This window comes from Telopea speciosissima, chromosome 11 (assembly GCF_018873765.1).
Source record: "Telopea speciosissima isolate NSW1024214 ecotype Mountain lineage chromosome 11, Tspe_v1, whole genome shotgun sequence".
NCBI lineage: Eukaryota > Viridiplantae > Streptophyta > Magnoliopsida > Proteales > Proteaceae > Telopea > Telopea speciosissima.
Genome location: NC_057926.1, coordinates 44,556,184 through 44,582,982, shown reverse-complemented (window position 1 = coordinate 44,582,982; position 26,799 = coordinate 44,556,184). Strand labels below are relative to the sequence as shown.

Sequence of the window (26,799 nt, the reverse complement as noted above, 5' to 3'; positions counted from 1 at the left end):
ATATGGTAAAACATTGCTAAAAACCAAAAGTGCGGTAAAACATTCATCTGTTTTGATGTCTAAAAAATTATTTTCATTCAGAGCCATTTTGACAACATTCGTGCACACCAAATTAACTTTGACCGGAACATAACTCCTTCAATATAAATCAGATTTAAGCAATCTTGGATTTGTTGGAAAGCTTTGTTTAAATGTGTTGAAGTATTAGCATTAGGGGCAGTTTGGTCTCTCGCTTTCTTTTCTATCGGTTCTAGAGTCCTTTGTAATGTCGGCTGGTTGTAAGGGCATTATTGTCCTATTTTTTATTTATTTTAATTATAAATACCTTTCGAACTTGCGTGCTCCTTCTCCTCTCTTCTTCTGTTCTTTCCCTTCATCCTTCTCTGTTATTCTAGTCTGGTTATAAGATTCTGATGTTCTAACAGAATGAAAGATCCTTGACAAATCAGAACTCGAACAATATTGAAGAACGAAGAGAGCCTGAACGAACCACCTGCGTTTCACACCGCAAGGTGGCGATTGGATCAAACATCAATCCCACCAACCTTGATCAAACACAATACAATCTTCAATGGAGAAGACGAGCAGCAAAAAGCTTTTCATTAGTCAAAATTTGTGTCCAATGCTTGCCCCCTTACAACCTTATATAAAAGGGTCAAAAATAGACTCCTACACTAAAAAGGAAAGGCCTAAACCAATCCTTAATCTATTGGGTAACCTAAACTGAAATACTAAAAGAAATAAACTGCCTGGACTTCAAGTCCTAATCCATCCCTACTTACATAACAATTAAATAGTCACATGAGCACTTAAGTTGTCACGTGACCACTTAACCAAGTCACATGATCACTGACCACTAATTACATAAAAATAAAACGAAGGAAGGAATTAAAACAGCTAATCCGTATGCAACCCTATTACCCATAGTTAAGGTCCATAAAAGTGACCTATTACATTGGAAACCCAACCCAACCCTAGACTTATTCCCGTAAAAATAAGCCTCTTTTGGTAATGTATCTACATCAACTATATTATGAGAAACAGTATAAGAAAACAGGATATTGAATACCTCTAAGTGCTGGTGGAGCTCCTGCACAGAGCTGATAAAATATATGGTATGATCTTTCACCCTCGGCACATTGGACCACCCTCGACTGCTCATATGACAGATAATAGAATTTACTAACTGGTTCTTAAAACTTAGATAATTCAACGAGGCTTTAAAAAAATGGAAAGCAAATACCTTTTCAAGTAAAACTGCAAAGAAATAACAACCAAGTCAGCAGGGGCAAAACAAAACAAAAGAGTCAAGTTAAACATTCACATAAGGAAGAAGCAATGGTAATGCCAGGCTTATAATCAAAGTAAGTGATCTTACACGTCTGAATTTTGGCACCAGAGATTTTTCCAGTTTCACTAAAGTGAATTTCAATGAGCTTACCCTGAAGCATATCCACCAAAAAGATATTATACACTACCAAAACAACATTTAATGTATTAAGCCTTCAAATAAACAGTCGATATGAAGTAGCCTTTTGAATCCACGAAAGGAGAGCTTACGAAACGACTTGAGTTGACATTTCTTGATGTTTTTGCGTTACCAAAGGCTTCCAATATGGGATTAGTCTTCAGAATTTCATATTCTATTCCACTACCACCTCCAAGTGCAGCCAAATATTGCATAGCTATCTTTGCTGTTTCAGTTTTCCCTGCTCCACTTTCACCACTGAGAAAACAGATGAACAGGAGTCAAAGACAGACGAAACTTCAATAAGAAGTATAGAAGTCAAAGACTAGAGCCGATAATTCTATACAGAATTGAATGAACTTCCTAGAATATCATGGCAAATGTTTTTATCTTGAGGATAGAAAAGTAGCGATTTGTGAAATTAGAAGTCGATATAAGCAAGTGCAATGCATCCTCAATAAATATATATATATATATATATATATATATATTTAAAAAATTCAAAAGAATAAGAACTCTACTTCAAGAGTAATCATACAGATTTTTAAGAATCTATATTATATTATCAAAATTAAACTAAAAGAAAAATGAGAAAGCATTATCTTGTTCATCAACAATTAGGTAATATACTTTCAACTATAGAGCAATGCTCCAATAATATTCCAGATATTTACAGATCAAAGAATCAAGAAGCAACCACGGATCTAAAGATTCAAGGAATCTAACATAGCTCCAGTAAAGCACTTGATGCAGGCAAATATGCCACATCCTAAGTGGATAAGTGGAATACAACAGTTGTTCACTATGTAAAAGATTCAGGATCAAACAAGGATGCAAAGACCATGAAATGGGTGAATTTAAATGTGCAGAGGGACAGAAAATAGGGATAATGAGAAGAAAATAAACCATCTAAATGTTTAGGGACAAGCCAAAAGAACTCATAGCAACAATCTCAGAAAAAGACTCAAAAGAGCATCCCAGTGCACAAGGCTCCCACTACTGCAGGGTCTGGAAGGGGCAAATGTACACAGCCTTACCCCCTGCTTCGCAGGAGAGGCTGCTTCCAAGTTTTGAACCCGCAACCAACAGGTTGCAATAGCGCAATCTCAGATGAAGACTAAAGCATATAAATGTTGGACAGTCTCCAGATGCCCAACACTAACTTATTTTCAACAAGTTGCTCAGAGGATTTACAAGAAAAAGAAAAGGTTGCCTCTATCGTAAGCACCTAATAACTGCTTGCATCATGAAAAGAAGTGTGTAATGAGTAATGACTACTATATAAAAAACTGACTCTAGTACCAACCTTATAATGATTGATTGGTTGACTTCATCTGTAAAAAAGTTAAAAGGAACATCATCAGAAATCCATGCAAAATTCCAAATCATATTAAAAGGAGGCATTCCATGATTTTTTCAGTTTTTAAAAAGGACAAAAAAGTTGATAAATACACAATAGAGAAGATGTGGGCAGAGAAAAATATCACCTCGTATCATTTCACGGATAGCTGTATCTGCGATTGCATATACATGGGGACTATCCATAGATTTACACTTATATGCTTCAATATAATCATTTCCATACAAAGAGACTTCTTTAAAGGGATTGATGGCAACCAACACTGGTCCTGCTTTAGTCTACATTTCACACAAATATAATACCACAAGGACTTAGAAAGGGTGAAATCTTGAAGAAGCAAATTTACGAAGAATCTAATACTGAAGTAAACACCCACATATATCATGTCTTGAGTGTATCTATATTGAAGATTGTACAATACTGATGGTTCATTTAAATAACTAAGCTGCATGAGATCGTCTACACCATCAAGGATATCAGGATTTGCAGGTAATAGGCTTTCAGCATTGACATTTAAAACCTGAAATTGAGAATAAAGCGATGGATTAAACATAAAAGTTTATGCAGAGCATCTTCCTTACAAACTCCTGATTCGCAGATTGTCACTTACTCTCCCCTCCAGAAGGGAAATAACGCACTCAGTCCCTGGAGTTGACAAAATCTTCCCCAATGCCCAGTCACCATTTGGCAGTTGACACCAAGATTGAAGCTTCTTCTGAAACAACAAACTTCAGCACGTAGGTATTGCAATCAATCTAAAGTACACTTATTATTTCAATAAAAAACATCATTTCTCAAAATATTCATGAAATTATCAAGTCACATGTCTTAACTAAGAAAGCGTCTTGTCTATCTATAAGACAGTAACTGTAAGAAACTGATAGCAGTATGGGTGTCATATGAGGATAATTGAGATCCTCTCCTAATCTTTAACTCCAAGTTACAATTGAATTCCTATTAAAGTTAAGGGTGTCTAAATCGAACCAAAATAAATGCTTGTTTTGTTTAACACTTGGTAAAGTAGCATATGCGAGAGAAACAAACAGGTTTATTTGTCATACATCCAGGATTAGCTTTACCTATAGTTTGATATTTCCCTTTATTACCTCTTATTCAGATCTGTGGGAAGAAAAACAAGAGCAAGACAACGATCTTCAAATTGGTTAGCCAAAACATAAGCCAGGTGTCTAGTCAGGCAACGAGCATAATCAACACCAGAGATACAATGCAAAGCAGCTGACTGCACTACAATGTGTGTTTCTAATCTAATGTAAGTACAAATAGCATTACTAACCATAGGACAGTTCAGAGACTTCCATGGGGATAAGAAATGGCAAATAACCTGAACAATCTGCATGCATCCCAAAGCCTACAATTTCCATCCAGACCATTGGTCAGAAATTCATGAAATTATCTCAGCCGTAAACATGAACCTCAAAATTGAGAAGCGCACATTTATAATCTGCCCGAGCTCAAACCTGTTGAATTGGCTCCTTACCAGGTAAGGAATTAAGAATAACAGACAAATAGGTTAGAAATGTGGGCAGCGGGCGAGCCTTGACGAACGCTTAAGTTGCGCTATTGCAGCTTGTTGGTTGCAGGTTCAAAACTTGGAAACAGCCTCTCCTGCGAAGCAGGGGGTAAGGCTGTGTACATTTGCCCCTCCCAGACCCTGCAGTAGCGGGAGCCTCATTGATGTAGATCCAAGCATCCACAACCTGAAGAAGCTGCCCTAATCATAGGGCCATAGTTAGGAGCCTTAGTTATTTCCATACTTAGTTTTTTCAGCTTTAGTTATTTCCCATAGTTTTTTTCTTCAGTTTAATTGTAAACTCTTAAATTGAACCGGTTCATACTTGGTTTAATTTAAGTGAATTAATCCTATTGGTTGTTAGGGTCTTATTTCCTATTGGTTATTTAGGAATCTTTTAATTCATGTGTTTTAATTGTTTTAAGTTGTTTTAATCATACTCCTCCATGATTTCTGAAGAGGGAAGAGTTGTAATAGATTTAGGACTTAGGCCATTGGCCTATTATATTAATAACATCGTGGGAAGGCTCCCCCACAACAAGTCAGACTTTAAAAAAATTGTTTACTGTTGCTGCCATTGCTGCTGCTGTGTTGCTCCTTTGAGAGTGCTACCTTGTGAGTAATATCAAGGTGAAAGGGATTGGTGGATCTCCAGTCGACTCCTTGTATCTGGTAGATCAGGAGGATCCTCTTTTTCATCTCCTTGCATCTTGTAGATCGGGAGAAGCCATCTTCAACCTTCAAATCTGCTGCCATTAAAGGTTCAGTTATCAAGTAAGTAATTTACAATTTTCTGCAACTACCCTTCTTCTTCTAATCCTCCAACCTAAGCCTTCCTATCTCCAATCGATCCCCATTAAACCCTAAAATTCCTGTTCACCCAATTCCCCATCAGTTTACACTCAAATTTCAACCACAGTACCTTCACAGTCTTACCTACACTCGATCCTGGCTTCTACCCCAAACCATCAACTAAACCCTAATTCCCCTCATCTTCATTAAAATCCTAAAACACTAAAAACTCATCTAGACATATCTAGCAATCCAAACCTGCCCATATCACAATTGAACCACCCCCTTACTGCTCCTAACCCTCGACCCAAAGCTCATCCTCAAATTCCTACCCTAAACCCTAGTTTTACTTATTTTCTTATTTCCCAAAACCCGAAGCCCTAACCCTAATTTTCTGATTTTTGAATATTCACTCAAACATCATTCAAACCCTCATTGTTAGCTTCCCCTAAACCTGCCTACTAAAACCATATAAGACTTACCTTCATTATCCTAAACCTAACCCCAGAATTATCCTAATACACCAATTCTGCCCTACCGAACCAGTAGCTTGACAGGTCCTGATTTTACCTGGCTCCTAGTAGATCCTATCATCTATCTAGGACTACATTACTCATGCACTGGAATACTCTTAGGTTAGAAAGGTGGGCGTTTGAGAGAACACTAGACCTCTTCAATGTCAAACTCTGCAGTAATGGGAGCCTCGTGCACCCATATGTTTATTCAAAACTGTTTGTTTTCACAGGCCAACAAATTCAGGGATGAAAGCAATCACATCCAACAAAAAATTAAAAGCAATGTCTCAAACTTGTTTGGAAGATTCTACTTGCCCCTAATGTAAAGGACTTTGGATTGTTGTAGCCAGGTCTCAGGATTGAATCCCACTTTCACCCTTCTTCTTGTCCTCCGGAAAAAAAAAGTCTCAACTGTTTAGCCTGCATCTGGAAAAATGAACTCCAGGATGCCAATAAGACCATACAATTTAGGGATCAATGACTCAATGCATGTTTTTAAAATCTCTAAGGGATTAAGATGTTGGAGGGGAACTACCACCTGCTATTTTCCATACTGGACAATGCTAGATGGCGTCTCTGGAGAGAGAGAAGGTAGGTTCCTCCAAAGAGACGATATCAGATTCTCTGCCGAGTGAATGATAGTATTATATATTAATTCATATACATTTGACACATAGGTACTGTTTTTCTCCATTCATGTACGCCTGTATATTAATTATTTGAGTACAGGACCTATTTTAATATGATAGGATAGTTAAAGGCCTTCTTACCCTAAATTCCTTTCCTTCAGTTATTGTTTTAGGGCGGCAAAGATTGCAAAAGCGCTGAACTCCTTCTGTTAATCATAACACTTCATTTGCAATATAGCATATCTGCAGGCATGAATTTTGTAGGTAATGAATCAACCAAAAAGATCTCTTAGTATTATACCAATGGCAGTGTATGCATCAGCTATTGCTCCATCAACTTTCATTTTTGCTATTGCCACTGAAGCTGAATCTAGCTGGCTCAATTATTTTCCATTCTTTTTTCTTCTTCCTTTTTTTTTTTTTTTTTTTTTTTTGGGGGGGGGGGGGGGGAATGGTTGTGGGTGGGTTAGGTAAGTTAGAGGGAGGAAGATGAAGGCAGGATTTGATCCCAGGCCTGGGGTACAAAAACGCATAGGCTTTACCAGCACATCATGCTGACAACTTCAAACAATCCACATAAATCATTAAATTTATGTAACTTGTGTGGTTTGAATTCTGATTGCTACAAACAGCATAAGCTTTAGCCACTAAACCCGAAGCACTATTTCACCCTTGTATCAGTGTTAGAGTGGATTGATGCTAGATCAGCCAAGTAATTCATCACCAACCTAATGACATCTTCAGGTGGTTGTGTTTTTCAAACATTTTCTTGCCACTTGATTTCCCAGACATGCCACAGTATAATTGCTCAATTGCAGATAGCTCTATGGTCTTCCCTTCTGCTGTCCACTGTACAAAAAGCCACTCAAAATCTGTATTTAATGATGAACCATGAACCATTCCCTATTTTATATTTTGAACGAACTCATAATTGCTATTCTGACTCCAAGTTGGGCATTTCCACTGAAGCCACTTCTTGGGGATAGTTGCCAGTAGAAGATACTAAGAATGTTCCAGGTCTTCTTTTTTGTTTGATTTGAATGGAGAAGTAGCGATATTGAAATTCAGCTATTCATAAAAAATGGTATTGAAATAGCTTTTTATAATTCATGTTGTGGATTCCAAATCGGATGTACATTATTTTGGAACAAAGGACATCCTACGGATTACTTGAAATTTCTGTCTGGATTCTTCACGGATTTAAACACATTTTTCAGAGCTGATAGCCTGAAACAGATTCAGGTATGAGAATTCATTCCCTTTCATCTTCTTTTTTTGGCTTCATGATATTTTCATGTGGTTTTGTTCTGCCCCAGTTAAAATATGAAACTGTGGCCAAATTTTAGTTTCTTTCTTTTTGCTTGCATTTAAGGTTTACAAAGATAATGTACGAGATACACGGGTAAGAAAGAATAGTGTGCATTGTCTGTACACCTGGTTCAAACTAATCTGCAACTTTGACATCTTCTTGTGATCCATATATCTCGGAAAAGAAAGAAGAGAGAGAGAGAGAGAGAGTGACACGAGTTTGGAAGAACTCAACCCTATAAACCGGCTTACAAGGTGAAGAAACCCAAGAACTTATCAACCCACATTAAGTTTCTCATACAACCGATGTGGGATAAATGTGATCATAACATTCCACCACACTCTGCAGACCCGGCTCCCGCACGGATTGGCTTTGCACTAGCTACTAGTCCCGGTCGAACACTGCAATACCGACATCACCACCCGCACAGCACGATTACACCTGAGAGACCTGGTGCTAGCTCTGATACCACTGATACGGGCTTGGAAGAACTCAACCCACATTAAGTTTCATATACAACCGATGTGGGATAAATTTGATCATAAGAGAGAGAGAGAGAGAAAAGTAAGAAAAAAAAAGTTGACATTTTCTTGGTATTTAAAAGAAAAATGAGGCTCCCGTGAAATGAATTAAATCCAAATGAGAAGTATGCAGCAACCATGGAGAAGACCTTGTAACAATCTCAGTAGATAACATGACCCAAAATATTTAAAAAAAAAAACACAAAGGAAATGCAAGTGTTGAAAAGATTTAAAAAGATAAGGAATGGTAGAAGAATTGGGTAATTCCTTTAAATAAGTCCGCTCATCATCCCATGGATGAGAAATATGCGGCAATCCCACCTAGAAAAAGACTAGATTCAAAGAAGAGAGAGGAAGCCGACCCGTACTACAAAGAAATAGTAAAACTTTTAACAGGGGCCTGAAATACCTTCTTGGCTGCAACATAAGCGTTAGTGTCACTCCACCTGGGATCGCTATGGCATGGCGAGTGTGTAGGCAGAGTAGAAGTTGCAGAATCCAAGTTTTCATCACCTTCAGAAGGCCTCTCAGTCTCTTCCAAAGAAATGGTCCTACTACTATAGGGAGATTCCTCATTACTCTGCTCCATCTTGTCTAAGCCTTCCTCAACCCCACCAGAAAAATCGTCATTGTTAGGAATGACAGAAGAAATTCCATTACTCGTGATATGAGACTTCTCTGTAAAACTGAAATCAAAAGGCAATGATCGGATTGACTGTAACGAAGGCGGAACTTGGCCTTTTGATGTGTCCATCTCAACTGGTGCCATCAGATAAAGATTGAGAGCAGAAAAGGCCCACTTTTCCTCAACGTGGCTTATCAAGCTTTAAAAAGATTCCAAGTGGTCACCTATCTCTTCCAGTCCAACTCAATAGCGGGGGACCTTAAGCTGATAAACATAACAGTTCTCTTCGTTCCTCAGTCGGCACTATGAATTCCAGTACAATAATTGTACCAATTGAGAGGAAACCATGGCCTTTAGATGTAAGAGAGTATTATTAATGTCAATTTGATTCAGTGCCAGTTTAAATTCACTGGATAAACAACAATGGAACTGATTACTCAAAGTTGAAAGTTCAGAAATGGATCAAATCTCTTGAGTTGCACCTCCGTCTCCTCTGTTTTGATATCTAGTTATCTACCTTCAATGATTCCTTCGAAACGAATCAATACCTTAGTTCTTTGATCTGAACTGATATTCACTCTGACAGTACGCTTAAATGCTCAAAACTTCTGATATTCTCTCGTCACTAACACATCTTCAACACTTCAAGAACACTCAGGCTCTCAATGCTCAACAGATCGTCTTCTAATATTCGATCAAAAATCCAATGAAACAATGGGGAAAGTCGTAAAAACACGGAAAGAATCCCAGCAGAGCAACTCTACAACTTCACACACGCAAACTTTTTTGTAAAGCTGTTCAGAGTTCCGACCGATCTACTTCTGCAACACAATGAAAAGAAAATGGTTAAAAACAGAACAAAAACCTCGGAACTCCAGAGACATCTTGATTTTCTCACCTCCTCCAAAAAAATTAATGAAATTTTCTGAGATGCGGAGGATCTTAATCGGCTCAAATGCAGCTTCAAATATGAGAAGTTTTCAGATTTTCAAAAAGTAATCAGTTTATTTCTGCAACTCGAACTCTGGTCTCTGAGAATAAATTCGTAGAAAATCCAAAGCGTGTGGAGACGAAGCAGCTTTTGCTTTTTTTTTGTCGCTATGAAGAAAATCAATTTAGTCAGAGTCTGGGATTTTAAATTCAAAATGATTTAAATTTTAAACGATATTTTTGCTAATTTTGTGAAAAGACAATGATACCCCTAAGCGTAAATGGTGTTAGTGTTCGTAACCTCGTACCTATGTATAGGGCTGTAAACGGCTCGGATTCGGCTCGGATAGTGCTATATCTGCATCCGCATCCGATTAGCTATCGGACAGATTCGGATAGTGCTAAACGGATACGGACACGGATACGGATCGAATATTTTATCCGTTTACATGTAAATATAGCTTTTCGGATAGCTATAGCCTATCCATATCCGCATCCGTTTAGCTTTCAGACGAATTCAGATAGTGCTAAACGGATACAGACACGGATACAGAAACGGATTTCGGTTATTCATTTACACCCCTACCGATGTACCCCGTGAAAACAAAGGTCGATCTACCAATCGGAAGAGGAGTTGCGGTTCATTAACCTAAGGCTGTGTTTGGCTTTTTTTGCCATTTGTTGGACCCTTCTTTCATTTGGAAGAAAAATAAAAAAATATACTTTGTAGGAGAGTGCATCACCGACGTTCAGACACAGAGGGGCAAAATGATCAATCTGCCTCATGATGTCAACATGTGTGCTCTCAATGACCCCTTATGCATTGGGGCCACTCTCCCCGGAAAGAACGTGCATCCAAAAAAACCTCCTCATATTGGTAATATTTGAGTATGAGTGTCAACAAATTTATTTGCTTGATTATAGAATAACTAAAAAAATAGCTGTCAAATGTGATGGCTTTGTTTTCTTGATTTGGTATAAATTTGGGATATACTTCGATTTGATGAATATCCTAGTAACCATAAATTCAAACTAGGAACTAACTTTTGAATTGCTTTGCCCGTTGGATTTTTTTCTCATATCCACAATTTGATTATGTGGAAATAGTGTTTTTTAAGAATCATTTTAGAAAATAAGAGAGAAATGTGTGAATCCACTTTACGGTAAATTTTTTCAACCATTATGAGAATTGTTTCCCATATGAACAACTCTTCTACATTATGGACTGATAATTGGACATTTTGACTATTAGATAAATGAAAAACCTTTGGATTGGTCACATGTCAACTTTGGTGCTCTGTCTGAATTGTAATTCCGTCATATATTTTTCTCATTTGAACAATTATATATCTTTACTTCTCAAAGAGTACCAAGCAAATTTGATTTCTTTAAACATTTATCAAAGCCTTATATTTGACATGAATTGAAGTTGGATTGAACTCAAATTTAGTTATATGCCTTAGATGATGAAGTAGACAATATGTTCATAAAGTTTAGATTCCAAGAAATATTAACTTATAGGCAAATTAAGTAGTTCATATGAGAAGTAAATCCAAAAAACACAGAATAAAATGGTTTTATCAAAGGAGCCCTTTGCTATCTACATATCTCAAAATGGCCATGGCAATATGGTATGGAGACATGAAGGTAATTTCCCCCCCATTCTCTAGAAGGCTCCATAGTGATCTTTAGTTTTTGGAAGGTATACTTATGAACCATGGTTCTTGATTTTAGTAAATTTATATTGAGATCACTTAAATAGAATGAATTTGGTCAAGAGCATAACTGAAAAAAGGGATTTTAAATTTAAGTACCAAGAAGCAAATTCAAAATGATTTTTAATTTTACGCAACTTTACTCCTATTTTCAGAGAGCCAGTTTCCAAGACTTGAACCTGTGACCAAGCGTTCAACAATTGAGCACTTGACCAACGCATCAAGCACGGAAAGGGTTTGGGGTTGGGTTTTCTTTTTTTGTAATGAAAGAGGCAGCCGTTTTAGTAGTAAGGATTCCAAATTTGAAAGAGGGATGAATAGATGATCATTGTGGGTGTTGCTTGAGATTGGAAATTTGGAATGCTAAGGATGGCATCTACAATTTCTTTGGGAAATAGGTTGGAAATTAATGGAATATTTTCCCTATTGAACATTAAGTCACTGAGCAAGTTGAGGAAAGGGTGTGGGTTGATTAAAGCAGGGAGTCGAAAGGATTCAAGCTTCGGGATCTAGGTCTGAACTACATTGTTTCTACTATGCTCATAGGCTCTTACTGTTGTTCAATCCTGTAAGTCCCTTTTATATTACCCATCGATCAAGTTAGCATTACTTCAGTTTTTCTGACCTTTCAGATGCTCTGTCTGATGTTACTTTCCTGAAACATTGACATAACTCTGGAGAAATTGATCTGTTAGCCCTGAAACTTCACCCACCGACTCTGTTGTCCTTGAGATTTTAACAACTTAAATCTTTTGGGTGAACTATATTTGTATCCTTTTCTTGTATGTGAATCTTTAGCTCGAACTGGTAGAACAATTGGGAATTCCCCAAGATATAGTGGTTCAAATCCATTAAGACTCATTAAAATTTTTTTATGTTTTAATTTTTTTTTCCCCCTGAATTGATTGTTTGCTTTTTCTCTATATAAATGTTTTTTTTTAAACAATGCAAAGTGGGTATATGTTGGAGGTTTCACGGAAGATAAGCAAGTAATTTTTGTGACTCAATTCGTCTGTGTTCTTAGTGACATTTCTTGCATTCTTAATGTACATTTTCTGCACTTACCAAAAAAAAAATGTACACTGTCTGCTTTCATTTAGTTCTTGGTAGTGATATGCACACTCCAACATATGCATAGATGTGTCAAATCTTCTTGTATCTTGGTTTATACAAATTGCATTTTAGTTTGATATTTATATGCTTTCTATCTTTTAGAAAGAAAAAAGAAAGGCACGGAACTGCCTCATGGTTGCAAGAGAGTGTGCTCTTACTTGGTCCAACTTATATCAAAGGACAGCTATCCACAACTAGGTTTGATCTATTTCCATGAGAGTTTGTGGATGAGCTTGCTGAGTTGCATGTATTTATCTTCCTGGTATTTGTGATGATTTTGAGCTATCCACAACTAGGTTTGATCTATTTCATGGCTTTTCTGCCCCCCTCATATTATCAACACTTTATCTCAGCTAGTAAAGATACATATCGAAATATATTTTATTCAATTAGAATTAGAATTAGAATTACTCTCATACATAGCGAAATATATTTTATTTAATTAGAATTAGAATTACTTTCATTTGTTTTCTCATATGTGAGTCTTTAGCTTAAACTGGTAGAACACTTGAGGATTCCCTAGGAGACAGTGGTTCTATTATTCTATTCCTCTAGAATCTTCTGTAAAAACCTTGCATGCTCTTCTCTATGTAATTGAAGAGCTTTTTGCGCCTACACAAACAACAAGGCAAAAGAAATTATCACAAAATTTTGTTTTTTTTTTTAAAAGATAAATTTATCGACAAGCATAACAGAACTGTGACAAATCTCAAAAGGGCTCACAAATGTTTGTGAATTCAGAATGTGGCAATGCTTTTTGAGAGAACCCAATTCACAAAATCCAATGAAAATGCAATCAAATAAGAAATACAAGCAATCACAAAACATAAGATAAAGTAGTTTGACCATGTTGGTGTGGCCTCTCACTCCTTTAATAGAATTGCACCCCTAGTCACACTACTCAATCCACCAGTGGAAAACCTCACATTTCCACATTTCCTAAGGAAGGACAAACTAGTAGAAGACCCATCTCTTACCAAAAACTGCTAGAAGTAAAATATATCTGAACCAATACACAAGGTTATAGTAGCTGCATGACCAGACCCTCAAACCAAGTTCATGGTGGATTCCAAGTTGTGGGGTCAAACCATAATTCCCACGGCCATTAGAAAACCACTTCCCTGGACCATTGGATCAACTCTTGATCCCATCATTGGAAGAGGACAAAGTGAATGATACAACAAACAGAATGCAATTTAGAATACAAGAAAATTATATGACCAATCATACAACACTGAGCATGTAAGGACACAATACAAGTGATCCAATTTATATTAAAATATTTTCATAATAATGCTCATTGTTCTACTAAACTTAGCTGCATAATTGATCTATAGTGTTCTTAGAAAATTAAATTGTTGTTAAATTAGGAAAACATGCATGTTCTCTAATAAGATTTACTTAATACATGATTGTATTGGGACCTAGGACCTTTTGTATTAGGTACAACATAATACTAGCTTTCTAACAAGCGTAAGATTGCTTAAATCCGATCTATATTGGAAGTATTATGTCCGGTCAATCTTCTTTTGATGTGTGCGAGAATGTTGTCAAACCACTCTAGATGAAAATATTTTTATAGATATCAAAACAAATGAATATTTTAACACTCTCTTGATTTTTAATAATGTTTTACTATATTAAGATTTATGAAAATCTTAGATTAGAGAAAAAACCCAACTTTTATTTATTGTTGGAAATCTGATTTTTGTTCTTGAACTATGGTGTTGACTTTAATTTTTTTGAAATTTGATTTTCTAACTATTTTTGTTGGATCCAAATGGGGGGTATTTCTATATTTATGAATAATATCTCAAATAAATGAAATACCAAATATAAAAATATTTATTTAAATGATGTTTGACATACATAAGAGACTCAGGGACAATTCCTGTAGAAGTGGATGTTACAGGGACTCAAGGACAGACCTCTCTAGAGCATTGTCTATGACTCAAAAAAACTGAACTTCATTGTGAATGATGCAATCATAATTTTGAAGTATTGTAATGGTTTGTATGTGAATGAATTGATATATTGTAATTGTTAGAATCATAAATTTGCATATTAGAGTGGTATAAAATCATATTTGTTTGATGTGATTGTTATTAAAAAATCAATGAGGGTTTATAGCCAATAGGTATTGGACCTCACTGAAACATGAATGAGGATATTGGACTGTTAATGGACCTCATCTGGGTCATAAGTGATGAATTGATTGGCATCTTTTGGGATGCCAGATGAGGATTTGACTGGACCTCACCCAAGACGTTGGATGAAGATATATTGATATGTATTGGAACTTGGCCAGTTTGTGTATTGGACCCCATCTGATTGGTAGGTAGGGGTGAGCTCCTATGGGGTTCTCGGATCCTCGATTGCAAAGGGGTGAGCTCCTAAAGGGACCCCAGGCCCTAAATAAATGGAAATAATGTGAATCTTATTATATTGTGTGGGTTCAGACGTTTAGTCCTACATCGGGTGTGTGTTGTGTATATCCGCCATTCCACGGTCCTAAAAGTTTCTTTTGGGATTGGTGTGTGGCTTGTGTGATTACACTTTCATCAAAAAAATAAAAATAAAAAAAATGTGAATTCAGATCATGGTTTGAGGTATCAGATTGGATCGATCGATATTGGTCGGATTGGATTGGTATCGGTCCAGGCCGATCCCGAGATTTGACCTATACAACAAGGTTTGACTGGATTGGTGATTGGATGGCCCAACTCGGTTGGATTGGCCGATCCGATCCGATCCAACCAACCGAATATTTTTTTATTTTTTCAAAGTTTTAAGTTTTTTTTTTAGTTTTTTATATTATCTTGATCGATACCAATCGATTTTGATCGATCTGATCCAGGTAATATCGGCCAATCCGATCCCAAGATTACAACACCCACCAACTCTTGCCGATACATGACCCGATCCATAAAAAAGCAATTTTGGGGGGTTTTTTGACCGATCCTGATCGATTTGGACCAATCCAATCCCGATCCAAAAAGGTTTCGGCCATGACCGATCCCGAATCCGATACCGAGATTTTGAACCTTATTCCAGATATAAGAAAATAAAAAGTATAAAGCAGAAAGCAGAAAGTAGAAGCACAGGAAAAAGGTGGATAGGGGCGAAGTTGCAAGGAAGCTTTGTGCCAATTTCACTTGTGTAGTCTTTATTAGTCTTTTTTGTTTGTTCTTTCCAGTGAAGCTCCGGCTTTACCTTTTCTTGAACCAGATGCTTTTCAAGCTATTTCATTTCTCTTCTGTTCTTCCGAGCCGACTACTGAGAAACAATTGATCAAACCAAGTTTCTGCTCGTAAATATATCTTATTATCATCTTGAAAGAGGAGGGGGAGAAAAATGCATACTGGAGAGCGAAAGTACGATGCAATATCATCATCTGCCACACAAGAGTGCGATTCCTCTTCTTCATCGGTTCCCTCTTCTGAAGGGTGGGATTACGAGGTGTTTTTGAGCTTTAGAGGTGAGACCCGCAAGAACTTCACAGACCACCTCTACAACGATCTCCTTGATAAAGGAATCCACACGTTCAGAGACAACGAAGAACTCCGAATCGGAGAAAAGATAGGTCCGGCGCTTCTCTCTGCGATCCACCGGTCCAAAATCGCCATCATCATCTTCTCAGAACACTATGCTTTCAGCAAATGGTGCCTCCTTGAACTTGCTGAGATTATGGAGTGCTGGAGAAAGGGGGGTCGAAGACAAATAGAAGTGATGCCCGTTTTCTACCATGTATTTCCATCGGACGTCCGAAACCAGACCGGTAGCTATGAGAAAGCTTTTCAAGACCACGAGAAGAACAAGAACTTCGATCAGGAGATCGTAAAGCGGTGGAAGAAGGCTCTGAGAGAGGCTGGTGAATTGAAAGGATGGGATCTGGAGAATACAGCTGATGGCGGGTAAGTCCCAACCCTATTTCTCTTTACCTTAAATAATCAAATTTTAAACTCGGTAGTAGTGGTCAATAGGTCATGCACTTGTCAAATTCCGATTTGATTCATTTTTCCTTTGGGCTGCCGATACGGCCAACTCGGAATTGGATTTGTATTGGCAGTGATCTATTTTCTCCTTGAGTTCCGATCCCTAAATCGTTGGTCTGTATCTTTGATTGGTTTAGCTGATTCTCCACCGCCAATTTGGTTAATACTCAATAGCAGGCCAAGTTCACTTGGGATTGGTTTAGTATTGGCAGCATGGTTTGAGGTATTGGATCGGATTGGTATCGGTTCAGACCGATCCCAATTAATGATTGATCCAGATAGGTATTAGTGGATCGCCCAATCCGATCTGATACGTGAGCCTTTTTTGGGTATTTTTTATTATTGATTTTTAGAATTTTGACTGATTTTTTGAATTTTTTAATATTTTTGATCAATCGTTACCCATTTTTTATATTTTTTGACCGATATCGAAACTGATCCACAAAAACCCGATTTTTTGCCATTTTAAACGGATCTTTACCTATTTTGACCAACCTAATCCAGAACCGTTACCGATCCCTGGATTACGAACCATGATTGGCAGTGGCCAATTTGCTCCCGTAGCCAAAATTCAGCCCCAAACCAATCCAACCTATTCATTTTGGGTAAAATAAATTGTATTGAGATATTCAGATGATAATTAGATGTGAAATTGGACATTAATATTGCCATTTTATAATATATGTCTCGAAATCCAATTTCAGAGATCCGAAATGTATGGTAGAGGTTCCGGTAAATTGGGTTTTAAGCAAATCCCCCTTCTCTTTGGCTGTGTTATATTACTACTGTACATTAACTTATGAGATTGCTCACTTGAAATGTGCAAAATGGTTAAATTTTAGAAAATCAGGTTTTAAGCACAGTTTCAAGAATTGGGATTGGATTTGTCGATCCGGATCGAATTGGGTCTACAACACTCCCCCAACATCTACATTTTTGTAGTTCTTATTGTTCAAGGGGTAGTGGGTTGAGGAATTTTTTTTTTTTTTGGTTGAACTGGGTTGAGGATTTCGGATGCATTGAAGGAGGGAGCGTCAACCTGGATTTTTATCTTCTCCAATTCCTAAAGTGTGGTCACGCGACAGTGTGACAGTACCAGGTGGAGATGTCGACATCTGGCAGCTGCAGCATCCAACGGTCCGAGCTCATTGATATGAACCGTTGGATGCGGCAGCTGTCAGGTGTCAGCATCTAAACCTAACACTGCCGCACTGCCACAATTTAAGGAATTGGAAAGGATTATTTACCGTGTTCATTTCCAATTCCATAAGTCTCCTGCCTCACTTTAACCCATCGTTCAATACCCTGGAAGCAAATTGTACTAGTTCTTCACGATCTTCTTTTTTCTGTTTTAACAATAGTTATCCAACAAAAATGTGAGGAAATATATCAATAATTTAATATCTGTTGTATAGAAATGATAAATGGGCATTTCTATCAATAATTGAAGACTTCTCTTTTAGGATTTAATTATTTTATATCTAATATAATAGCTTTGGATATTTTGTCACCATTTTAATAGTCATTCCCTATAAGGAAGAACAACTTGTTGGATTTAGGGTCATAAAAATGTGAATCTTTTTAGTTCGTCTGCTCTCCATGGCCTTAGCCTTTTGGCTGCTTTTCTTTAACCAAACCAAATGTTTTGGCACCCAATAATTCTCTCCTTACAGCTAAAGATTTAGGGTGAGAATCAATAGGAAGAATGCAATAAAATATCACTAATTTACTCTCTTTTTTATTGCTAAATTAATATATTTTAGTTCACAAAATGTTTTATTCATATCCAAATCTTATGATTCTTTTTTTTTTTCTTATTTTAATTCTACTCATTTATTTTTCTTTTTATTTGAATTATGCAGGCATGAAGGGAAGTTAAAAAAATCAATTGTTAATGAAGTTTGGAATAAATTAAGAAAGTGCCCCTTGCTTGATTCTGACAACTTGGTTGGAATCCATTCTCATATAGAAAAGATGATGAAGTTGCTAAACATTGAATCTAATGATAGACGAATTGTGGGTGTCCATGGCTTAGGTGGCATTGGTAAGACAACAATTGCTAGGTGTGTGTACAATACAGTCTATCATCACTTTGAAGGATGTAGCTTTATAGCAGATGTAAAAGAAACTTTACAAACAAGGGGAGATGTTATCCGTTTGCAAAGTCAACTTATCAAGAATATCTTGAACCTCGATAATCCAAACATTACTACTGTTGATGAGGGAATTAATATGATTAAGAATAGATTATCCAATAAAAAAGTTCTTATTGTTCTTGATGATGTGGATGTGGATCAAAGAACCTATTTAAATTTAATAACCGGGAAGCGTGATTGGTTTGGTCTTGGAAGTAGGATTATTATTACAACTAGGGACAAACAGATCTTAAAGATTCTTGGAGTTGATGAAACGTACGAGCCCAATGAAATGGATTTAGATCAATCTCTTAAACTCTTCAGCAAACATGCATTCAAAATGGACAGACCCCCGGAAAATTATTTGGATCTCTCAAAAGATGTGGTAAATACTACTGGAGGACTTCCTTTGGCTCTTGAGGTTTTAGGTTCATCTTTATTTGACAGAGAAGAACCAGCATGGGAAGACACAATGAAGAAGTTGACCAAAATTCCACATGATGATGTGCAGAAGAAGTTGAGAATAAGTTATGATGGATTAAGTTATGAAGAGAAACAGATATTTCTTGATATTGCTTGTTTTTTTATTGGAAAGGATAAGAATGTTCCATGTTGCATATGGGATGGCTGTGGTTTTTACCCTGGAGTTGGAATTGATAACCTTTGCCTAAAGTCATTGGTTAAGGTTGGTGACCAAAACGAGTTAAGGATGCATGATCAGCTAAGAGATCTCGGAAGGGAAATTGTTCGTCAAGAAAACCGCAATGAGCTTGTGGAACGTAGTAGATTGTGGTCGCATGAGGCATTGGAAGTATTGAGATCTCAAATGGTAAATTCTCAATAAATGATTAGTACACTTAAATTTGTATTTCCAGTCATTAATGGTTCTCTAGCTATATATTTTCTGCTAAAGCAATCAGTCGTTACAATGTAACGTTTGACAAACCAAAGGGTATACATGGGTGGGTCCATGTTACAATGGATCCAGTACCCACCTCACCATCCAATTTTATGCTCTCAGCTCAATTCAAGAGGTGTATTGGGGATCAAAACATGATTGAAGTAGTACACAAATTACGAAAAGGGCCAGAATGTGTTATGTTCTGTCATTTTTGTAATCTTGTACAAAATGGAATGCATTTTTTCAATTCTTGTAGCATTTCCATTCATGAACTAAAAAAGGCTGATCAAACTTTGTTTATAGTACTTATTTAAGGTTCTTTGTTTTTGCAGGGAACTGTGAGAGTTGAGGGACTCTGTATTAACGATGGTATGATGATTGAAGGATTTGGTGCTATGACTAAACTAAGGTTACTTCAGGTCGATAATGCCAAGGTTGCTGGAAACTTCATGCCTTCTTTTCCAGAACTGAAATGGCTTAGTTGGAACTTGGTGCATTCTTTTCCAGCACTGAGATGGCTTAGTTGGAACTTGGTGCATTCTTTTCCAGAACTGAGATGGCTTAGTTGGAAAGGATGCCCTGTACAATTTACACCAACCAATCTTAGGAAATTGTGTGTTCTTGATCTGTCTTATAGTGACATCACAGAAAACTGGATGGGTTGGAACTATATCAAGGTCTCTAAGAACTCTCTCTCTCTCTCTCTCTTTCTCTTATTCCTTGCGATCAATCATAGAATAGATACTCTTCTTAAACATCAATTAATATCTGATGATAAGTTGTTGTTGTTCTGTTATGCAGATGGCAGAAACTCTTAAAGTTCTGAACTTGCGTTGGTGTTCTAAACTATCCCGAACTCCAGACTTGTCAGCAAATATAAATTTGGAGGTATTGATTCTTGAAAACTGTAAAAATTTGACTACAATTGACGCATCCATTGGTCATCTTAAGAGGTTAGTCAAATTGATGATGAGGGGCTGTAGTAGTCAAATGCATCTCCCAAACAGCATTTGTAAGTTGAGATCTCTCAAAATACTTGACATTAGAGATGCAAGAATCAGCCAGTTGCCACAAACCTTGGACCACTTGGAGGCCTTAACAGAGCTATACATTGACTTCTCTCAAATACCTAGTTCAATACGGTATCTAAAAAACCTCGAAACTTTAAGTGCTGAAAGTTTTTTGAGATTCACGGGAATGCCTTATAGAGATTATTATTTGAAGTCGGAGATGGATCTCCCTGAGCTTCCTCCAAGTTTAAAATATTTGGATGCTTCGAGATGCAGAATGAAATCACTCCCATGGCTGCCAAATCTGACAAATTTGGAGGTATTGGACCTTCATTTCTGTCCGAATCTGGTAGAGATACCAACAACTTTCAATGCTCTTACAAGGCTGAAGTCACTTAATGTAGCAGGCTGCTCTCACCTCCAACGCATCTCACATCTTCCTTCAGGTCTGAAAAGCCTGGATGTTACTAATTGTGAAAAACTTGGAGAAATATCAGGTCTCTCTGACACGAGGAATTTAGAGAAATCAAGTCTTCAGGGATGCTCCAGGCTAGCAGAAATTGAAATCCTTGATGAGGGATTGTACTCTCTGGATTATTTAGTTATATCAAACTGCCAATTATTAAGAATAATAAATTTATCAAACTCGAAGAACCTTGTGAGAATTCTAATTCAACACTGCAATGAGATATCTGAGATTGAGGGCCTTGAGGGATTGGACTCCCTAAAGAATGTGGAAATATCAAACTGCTCATCATTGAGAAAGATACAACTTCCCAGAAAACCGTGTAAATTGAAGATCGCTCGATGCGAGAATTTACCTGAGATTGAGGGTCTTATTGGTGGGGATATTTCGATCTATTGAAACATTACCATGTCTGTTGAGGTTGAAGAACTTGAGGACTCTATCAGCTGTTGGCTGCAAGAAGTTAACCGAGATTCAAGGTGTGGATGAGTTGGAATCCTTAAAGCTGTTGGATGAAGTTAACGGAGATTCAAGGTGTGGATGAGTTGGAATCCTTAGAGGAGTTGGATGTTAGTCGGTGTATTTCTATTAAAACATAACCATGTCTATCAAGGTTGAAGAACTTGAGGACTCTTATCAGCTGTTGATTGCGAGAAGTTAACCGAGATTCAAGGTGTGGACAAGGAATCCGTAAAGGAGTTGAATATCGATGAGCACATATTCATGAGACAACCAGATTTGTTCTGAAGTATATTTGGAGAGGAATCAATTTTTGTTAGAGTCCATTTTTCTTGAGAAGTGAGAATTTCAGTGAATCTGAAATTAATTTTGATGATTCTCCTGTCCACGTGAAACAACTGAGTGTGCAAACCTCAATCATTGCAGGTACTTTTCTCTCTCTCTCTCTCTCTCTCTATATATATATATATATATATATATATATATTTTTTTTTTTTGGAGCCTCTATCACCCTCACTCTCGTTATCTTTCAATATTTCCTCATTTTTTTGGGTAAAATTTTCTCTATCTTCCACTGTTGTGATGGTTAAGTTTTGTTTTGTTTTTTTTTCTTTTTTTGTTTCTCGTAATTTTTGTTAACAAAACAGGATTTTAGTGAATGTCATGAATGATCAATGAGGTTAGTCAAGTTCTCTATTTATAATAATAATAATAAAAGAGATTAAAAAGGGAAACACTATTCATGGCACTGTTCACGATACTGTTCACGTGAACAGTATCACAATCCAAATTTCAATTCTACCCTTGTTTAAAAGTACATAAATAAAGCATAAACAAAAGACCAAAATACCCTTATAATGTCGGGTAACACATTTCAATACTCCCCCTCGAGTTGGGGCATAGATATCACACATGCCCAACTTGACTAGACTAGGATAAAACAACTTCCCACTCAACCCTTTGGTGAAGACATCAACCAGTTGATCTCCAGACTTCACAAAAGGGATACAAATCTGCCCATTCTCTAACTTCTCCTTGATGAAGTGTCTGTCAATCTCCACATGTTTGGTACGGACATGCTGCACTGGATTGTGGGCAATGCTAATTGCTGCTTTGTTGTCACAGTACAACATCATTGGAAGATGAACAGAACCACAGATATGAAGGAGTAAACTCTGAAGCCACAGTAACTCACATATGCCCTGGGCCATAGCACGGAATTCAGCTTCAGCACTAGATCTTGCCACAACATTTTGCTTTTTACTCCGCCATGTGACCAGATTTCCTCCAACAAAAGTACAATAGCCAGAGGTAGATTTTCTGTTGGGGTTACCACCCCAGTCAGCATCTATGTAAGCCTCAATGCGAAGATGGTCATGAGGAGACAAAAGGATCCCCTTTATTGACACTCGACTTCAAGTAATGGAGAATACGAAGAACAACACCATGTGAGTGGAATAAGGATCATACATGAACTGGCTCACAAGACTCACAAAGAATAGCAATATCTGGTCTGGTGTGGGAGAGATAAATCAGCTTACCCACCAATCGTTGATATCTGCCCTTATCAACAGGTTCACCATCCTTCTCTTGCAGACTGGTAGTAGCTTCCAAGGGAGTGTCACAAGGATGACAACCAAGCAAACCAGTCTCTGATAGTAAATCTAGAACATACTTTTTCTAGGAGAGAAAGATGCCTTTTGGAGAATGGGCAACTTCAATCCCAAGAAAATATCTTAGCTGTCCTAGATCTTTTATGTCAAATTCCCGTCCCAAGAAACCCTTTAGGTGAGAAACTTCATCTGTATCATTACCAGTCACAACTATGTCATCAACATAAACTATGAAAAGAGTGACCTTTTCTCCCTTTCGCTTGATGAACAGAGTGTGATCAGCATTACTCTGTTTGTATCCACAGGAGACCATGGCTTTATGAAACCTACCAAACCATGCTCGTGGAGATTGTTTTAACCCATAGAGTGCCCTTTTGAGCCTACAAACTTTCCCATGGGTCTTGTCAGAGGAAAAACCCAGAGGAACATCCATATAAACCTCCTCTTCCAACTCCCCATGAAGAAATGCATTTTTTACAATCAACTGCTGTAGGTCCCAGCCAAAGTTGACAGCACAAGACAGTAAGACCCGGACAGTGTTCAACTTCGCAACAGGGGCAAATGTCTCCTGGTAGTCGATCCCATAAGTCTGAGTGAAGTCTCTGGCCACAAGCCTAGCTTTATATCTATCCACTGTTCCATCTGGCTTCTGCTTGACAACAAATACCCATTTGCACCAGACTGGTTTCTTACCCGAAGGAAGAATCACTAGCTCCCATGTCTCATTTTTAAGTAAGGCCGTTATTTCTTCCATCATGGCTGCTTTCCACTTTGGATCTGTAATCGCCTCCAACCATTTCTGAGGAATAGAAACAGAGGAAAGAGAAGAAACAAATGCACGATAGGAAGGAGATAAAGCATCATAGGAAACAACATTGGAGATGGGGTGTTGGGTGCATGACCTAACGCCTTTACGAACAACGATAGGTAAGTTAAGGGAAGGATCCTTACCAGATGATGTAGCAGGGTCTGGATCTGGATCAAGTGCAGACGATTGTGGAGGTGGTATGGTGGTGGTGGTAGTCTCAACTTGTCCTGTGCGCTCCCGGGTATATACTTTATCAATAGGGATTTGACTGACTGGTCTACGCTCCCCCTGAATAGGAGCCACTGTAGGAGCTGAAGTTACAGAGGGCTCCCCCTGAATAGAAGCCGGAAGAATAGCAGACACATCTTCAAAACCCTGATCCTGCTCCCCCTGAAGAGGTGTCTGGGAATAATCATAGTCCAAAAACTCGGGTCTCGGAGCCATCTCGGCCCAGCCAAAAACCGAGTTGGGCCGAGATCTCGGCGGAGTTTGTGCACTTTTTTTTTTTTCAACTCGGAAGCCCATCTCGGTGGGTTTTAGACCTAGTTTGGGTCTGAAACTTGGTATACAGCCTATTTTGGGCCATTTAAACACAATGGCACTATCAGATTTTGCAAAAACAAAGTCCAAATAGGAGTTTCAGTTAATGGGAAAGCAGGACAGACACTCACTTATGCTAGAAAGCAGGACAGACACATGACAAACACACTTATTTATGCCTAATATCATTTAAGTATAGCATTTACTTAAGATATTATTCATAAATAAGCAAATACCCCCTATTTGAATCCAATAAAAATAGTTAAAAAATAAAATTCCAAAAGGAAAAAAGTCAACCCCCCAGTTCAAGAACAAAAACTGGATTTTCGGTGGTAGGTGCAATTTTCAATTTTCTAATGCTGGGGTTTTTCTCAAATCTAAAAATTCCATAAATCTTAATATGGTAAAACATTGTTAAAAACCAAAAGTGCAGTAAAATATTCATTTGTTTTGATGTCTAAAAAACTATTTTCATTCAGAGCGATTTGGACAGCATTCGCGCACATCGAATTAAGTTTGACCGGTACATAACTCCTTCAATAAACAAGTCCAAGATTGCACTCATATAAAGGACCTAAATAGACAAAATCCTATGTCAAACCGAGATCTCGACCGAGATCTCGGCGAGATATTGACATTTTGAGACTCATAGGCCATCTCGTCTCGGGATTTTGAAAAACCGAGAATCTCGGTGAGATCTCACGAGATTTCGGACTATGGAAATAATATGACAAGGACTCATGGAAGACAATATCCATGGAGACAAAAGTACGACGAGAAGGTGGATGGTAACACTTGTATCCTTTCTGGGTCGCAGAATAGCCCAGAAAAATACACCGAATGCTCCGTGGATCAAATTTCCCATGAGGATGATGATTGCGGACATAGCAAACACAACCAAAAACTTTGGGGGGAACCACAAAGGAGGAGGAACCCTGGAGGAGATCAATGGGGGAACGACCATTAAGGACACGGGTAGGCACACGGTTGATGAGATAAGCAGCGGTAAGAATGGCATCACCCCAGTAGTGAGAAGGAACCTGCCGTGCAAACATAATGACCCGGGCTACCTCAAGGAGATGTCTATTTTTCCTTTCAGCAACCCCATTCTGGGTAGGTGTGTCAACACAGCTGATCTGATGGATAATACCATGTGTAGCCAAATAAAGTTGGAACTGATCCTCCATATACTCTCTGCCATTATCACTGCGTAAAATGCGCAAGGTGGCATTGAATTGGGTCTGAACCATACGATAAAATAACTGAAAACAGCGAAAGACCTCACTTTTATGGCTCATCATGTACACCTAAGTGGCACGAGTATAACAATCAATAAAGGAGACAAACCATCGATGACCAGAAAGGGAAGGACAACGGGCAGGGCCCCACACATCAGAATGAACCAAAGCAAAAGGAGACTCACTTCTTTTATTTAATGAAGAATAACAGGAATGAGTCTGATTGGCCAAAACACAAGCCTCACATAAAAACTCATTCCTATTACAATGCTTAATCAAGTGCGGAAACAAAAGAGACAAAGTACTAAGGGATGGATGACCAAGTCGACAGTGCCAGAGATGAAGGTCAGGGGACGAGGTGGACTGTAAATGATGAGCTGTAGAGGAAGCCGAATGCAAAGTAGAAGGCTGACCCAGGTCAAGTAAGTAGAGACCACCCTGCATCTTACCACCCCCAATCGTGCGCCCCGTCTCCAGATCCTGTATGACACAATGAGAAGGGAAAAAAGTCAGTTTGCAATTCAGATCTCTAGTTAGACTACTAATAGAGAGAAGGTTGGTAGAAAAAGGACGGAACATGCAAAACAGATTTTAATGAAAGGGTAGGTGAGCAGCGTATGGAACCCTTCCCATTAATAGGAGAAAGGGAACCATTAGCTACTCGAACACTGTCTTTGCCAGAAGATGGAGAATAAATATGAAATACATGGGAGGAGCCAGTCATGTGGTCAGTGGCACCGGAATCTATAATCCAAGGACTGGATATAGCCGATGCACACAGACTACTGACTGGAGTACCTGAGGCAAAATTAGAACCAGGAGGGGCAGCACGTGCAAATGCCGTAGTGGAGGCAGCGGAAGAGGCCTGTAGCATGCGACGGAAAGCTAGGAGCTCATCCGGAGTAAGCCCAATGTTAGATGAAGATGATTATCAGCTAACCTTCTCAGCAAGAATGGGGTGTATTTTCAGATGGATTCCCCTACCCCCTCCTTTTTTTTTCTTGACGAAATCAGAGCCCCTTTAGTTGGTTGCTATTTATTTGACTGATCATTAAAGGACTAATATGACTTCCTTTCATTTAACTGTCCGTGTCCCTCACAAAATATAACTTCCTCCCCTTTTATT

The 26,799-nt window shown here is 38.0% G+C and overlaps 2 protein-coding genes and 2 long non-coding RNA genes across 7 annotated transcripts in view; 3 read left to right on the top strand and 1 right to left on the bottom strand.

The window, feature by feature from the left end:
• Nucleotides 1-9,105, bottom strand: part of LOC122644618 (myosin-1-like) — a 94,092-nt gene extending 84,987 nt beyond the window's left edge. For 2 of the 4 annotated variants that reach the window (XM_043837999.1, XM_043837998.1), the window contains exons 1-10: nucleotides 9,055-9,105; nucleotides 8,535-8,974; nucleotides 3,439-3,543; nucleotides 3,205-3,348; nucleotides 2,956-3,106; nucleotides 2,775-2,802; nucleotides 1,561-1,726; nucleotides 1,379-1,442; nucleotides 1,244-1,257; nucleotides 1,070-1,154 (exon numbers count right to left, since the gene is read on the bottom strand). In XM_043837999.1, coding sequence (XP_043693934.1) covers nucleotides 1,070-1,154; nucleotides 1,244-1,257; nucleotides 1,379-1,442; nucleotides 1,561-1,726; nucleotides 2,775-2,802; nucleotides 2,956-3,106; nucleotides 3,205-3,348; nucleotides 3,439-3,543; nucleotides 8,535-8,894 — 1,117 coding nt within the window. In that variant the 5' untranslated portion in view covers nucleotides 8,895-8,974; nucleotides 9,055-9,105. Of the gene's footprint in view, nucleotides 1-1,069; nucleotides 1,155-1,243; nucleotides 1,258-1,378; nucleotides 1,443-1,560; nucleotides 1,727-2,774; nucleotides 2,803-2,955; nucleotides 3,107-3,204; nucleotides 3,349-3,438; nucleotides 3,557-8,534; nucleotides 8,975-9,054 lie in introns of those variants that run through there. The other 2 variants (XM_043838000.1, XM_043838001.1) reach the window with 2 other exon arrangements.
• Nucleotides 9,106-10,475: 1,370 nt separating this feature from the next.
• On the top strand, nucleotides 10,476-19,482 carry LOC122645187 (disease resistance protein L6-like). The gene is made up of 3 exons (XM_043838518.1): nucleotides 10,476-10,529; nucleotides 15,884-16,422; nucleotides 18,366-19,482. Exons 1-3 carry the CDS (start codon nucleotides 10,476-10,478, stop codon nucleotides 19,480-19,482), a joined length of 1,710 nt encoding a protein of 569 aa, XP_043694453.1.
• A 613-nt stretch (nucleotides 19,483-20,095) lies between these two features.
• Nucleotides 20,096-20,590, top strand: LOC122646541. Its single transcript, XR_006330643.1, has 2 exons — nucleotides 20,096-20,216; nucleotides 20,341-20,590. It is a non-coding gene; the product is annotated as an uncharacterized LOC122646541 (long non-coding RNA).
• An 816-nt stretch (nucleotides 20,591-21,406) lies between these two features.
• On the top strand, nucleotides 21,407-21,631 carry LOC122646697. The gene is made up of 2 exons (XR_006330672.1): nucleotides 21,407-21,494; nucleotides 21,550-21,631. It is a non-coding gene; the product is annotated as an uncharacterized LOC122646697 (long non-coding RNA).
• The last annotated feature ends 5,168 nt before the right edge of the window (nucleotides 21,632-26,799 follow it).

What these genes read in the sequence shown, in the direction of transcription:
- LOC122645187 (XM_043838518.1), top strand. Translation starts at nt 10,476, where the DNA reads ATGTGTGCTCTCAATGACCCCTTATGCATTGGGGCCACTCTCCCCGGA. An exon ending in CCACTCTCCCCGGAAAGAAC is followed by an intron (nt 10,530 to 15,883) that starts GTGCATCCAAAA and finishes GGAGAGCGAAAG; the next exon opens with TACGATGCAATATCATCATC. An exon ending in GAGAATACAGCTGATGGCGG is followed by an intron (nt 16,423 to 18,365) that starts GTAAGTCCCAAC and finishes TGAATTATGCAG; the next exon opens with GCATGAAGGGAAGTTAAAAA.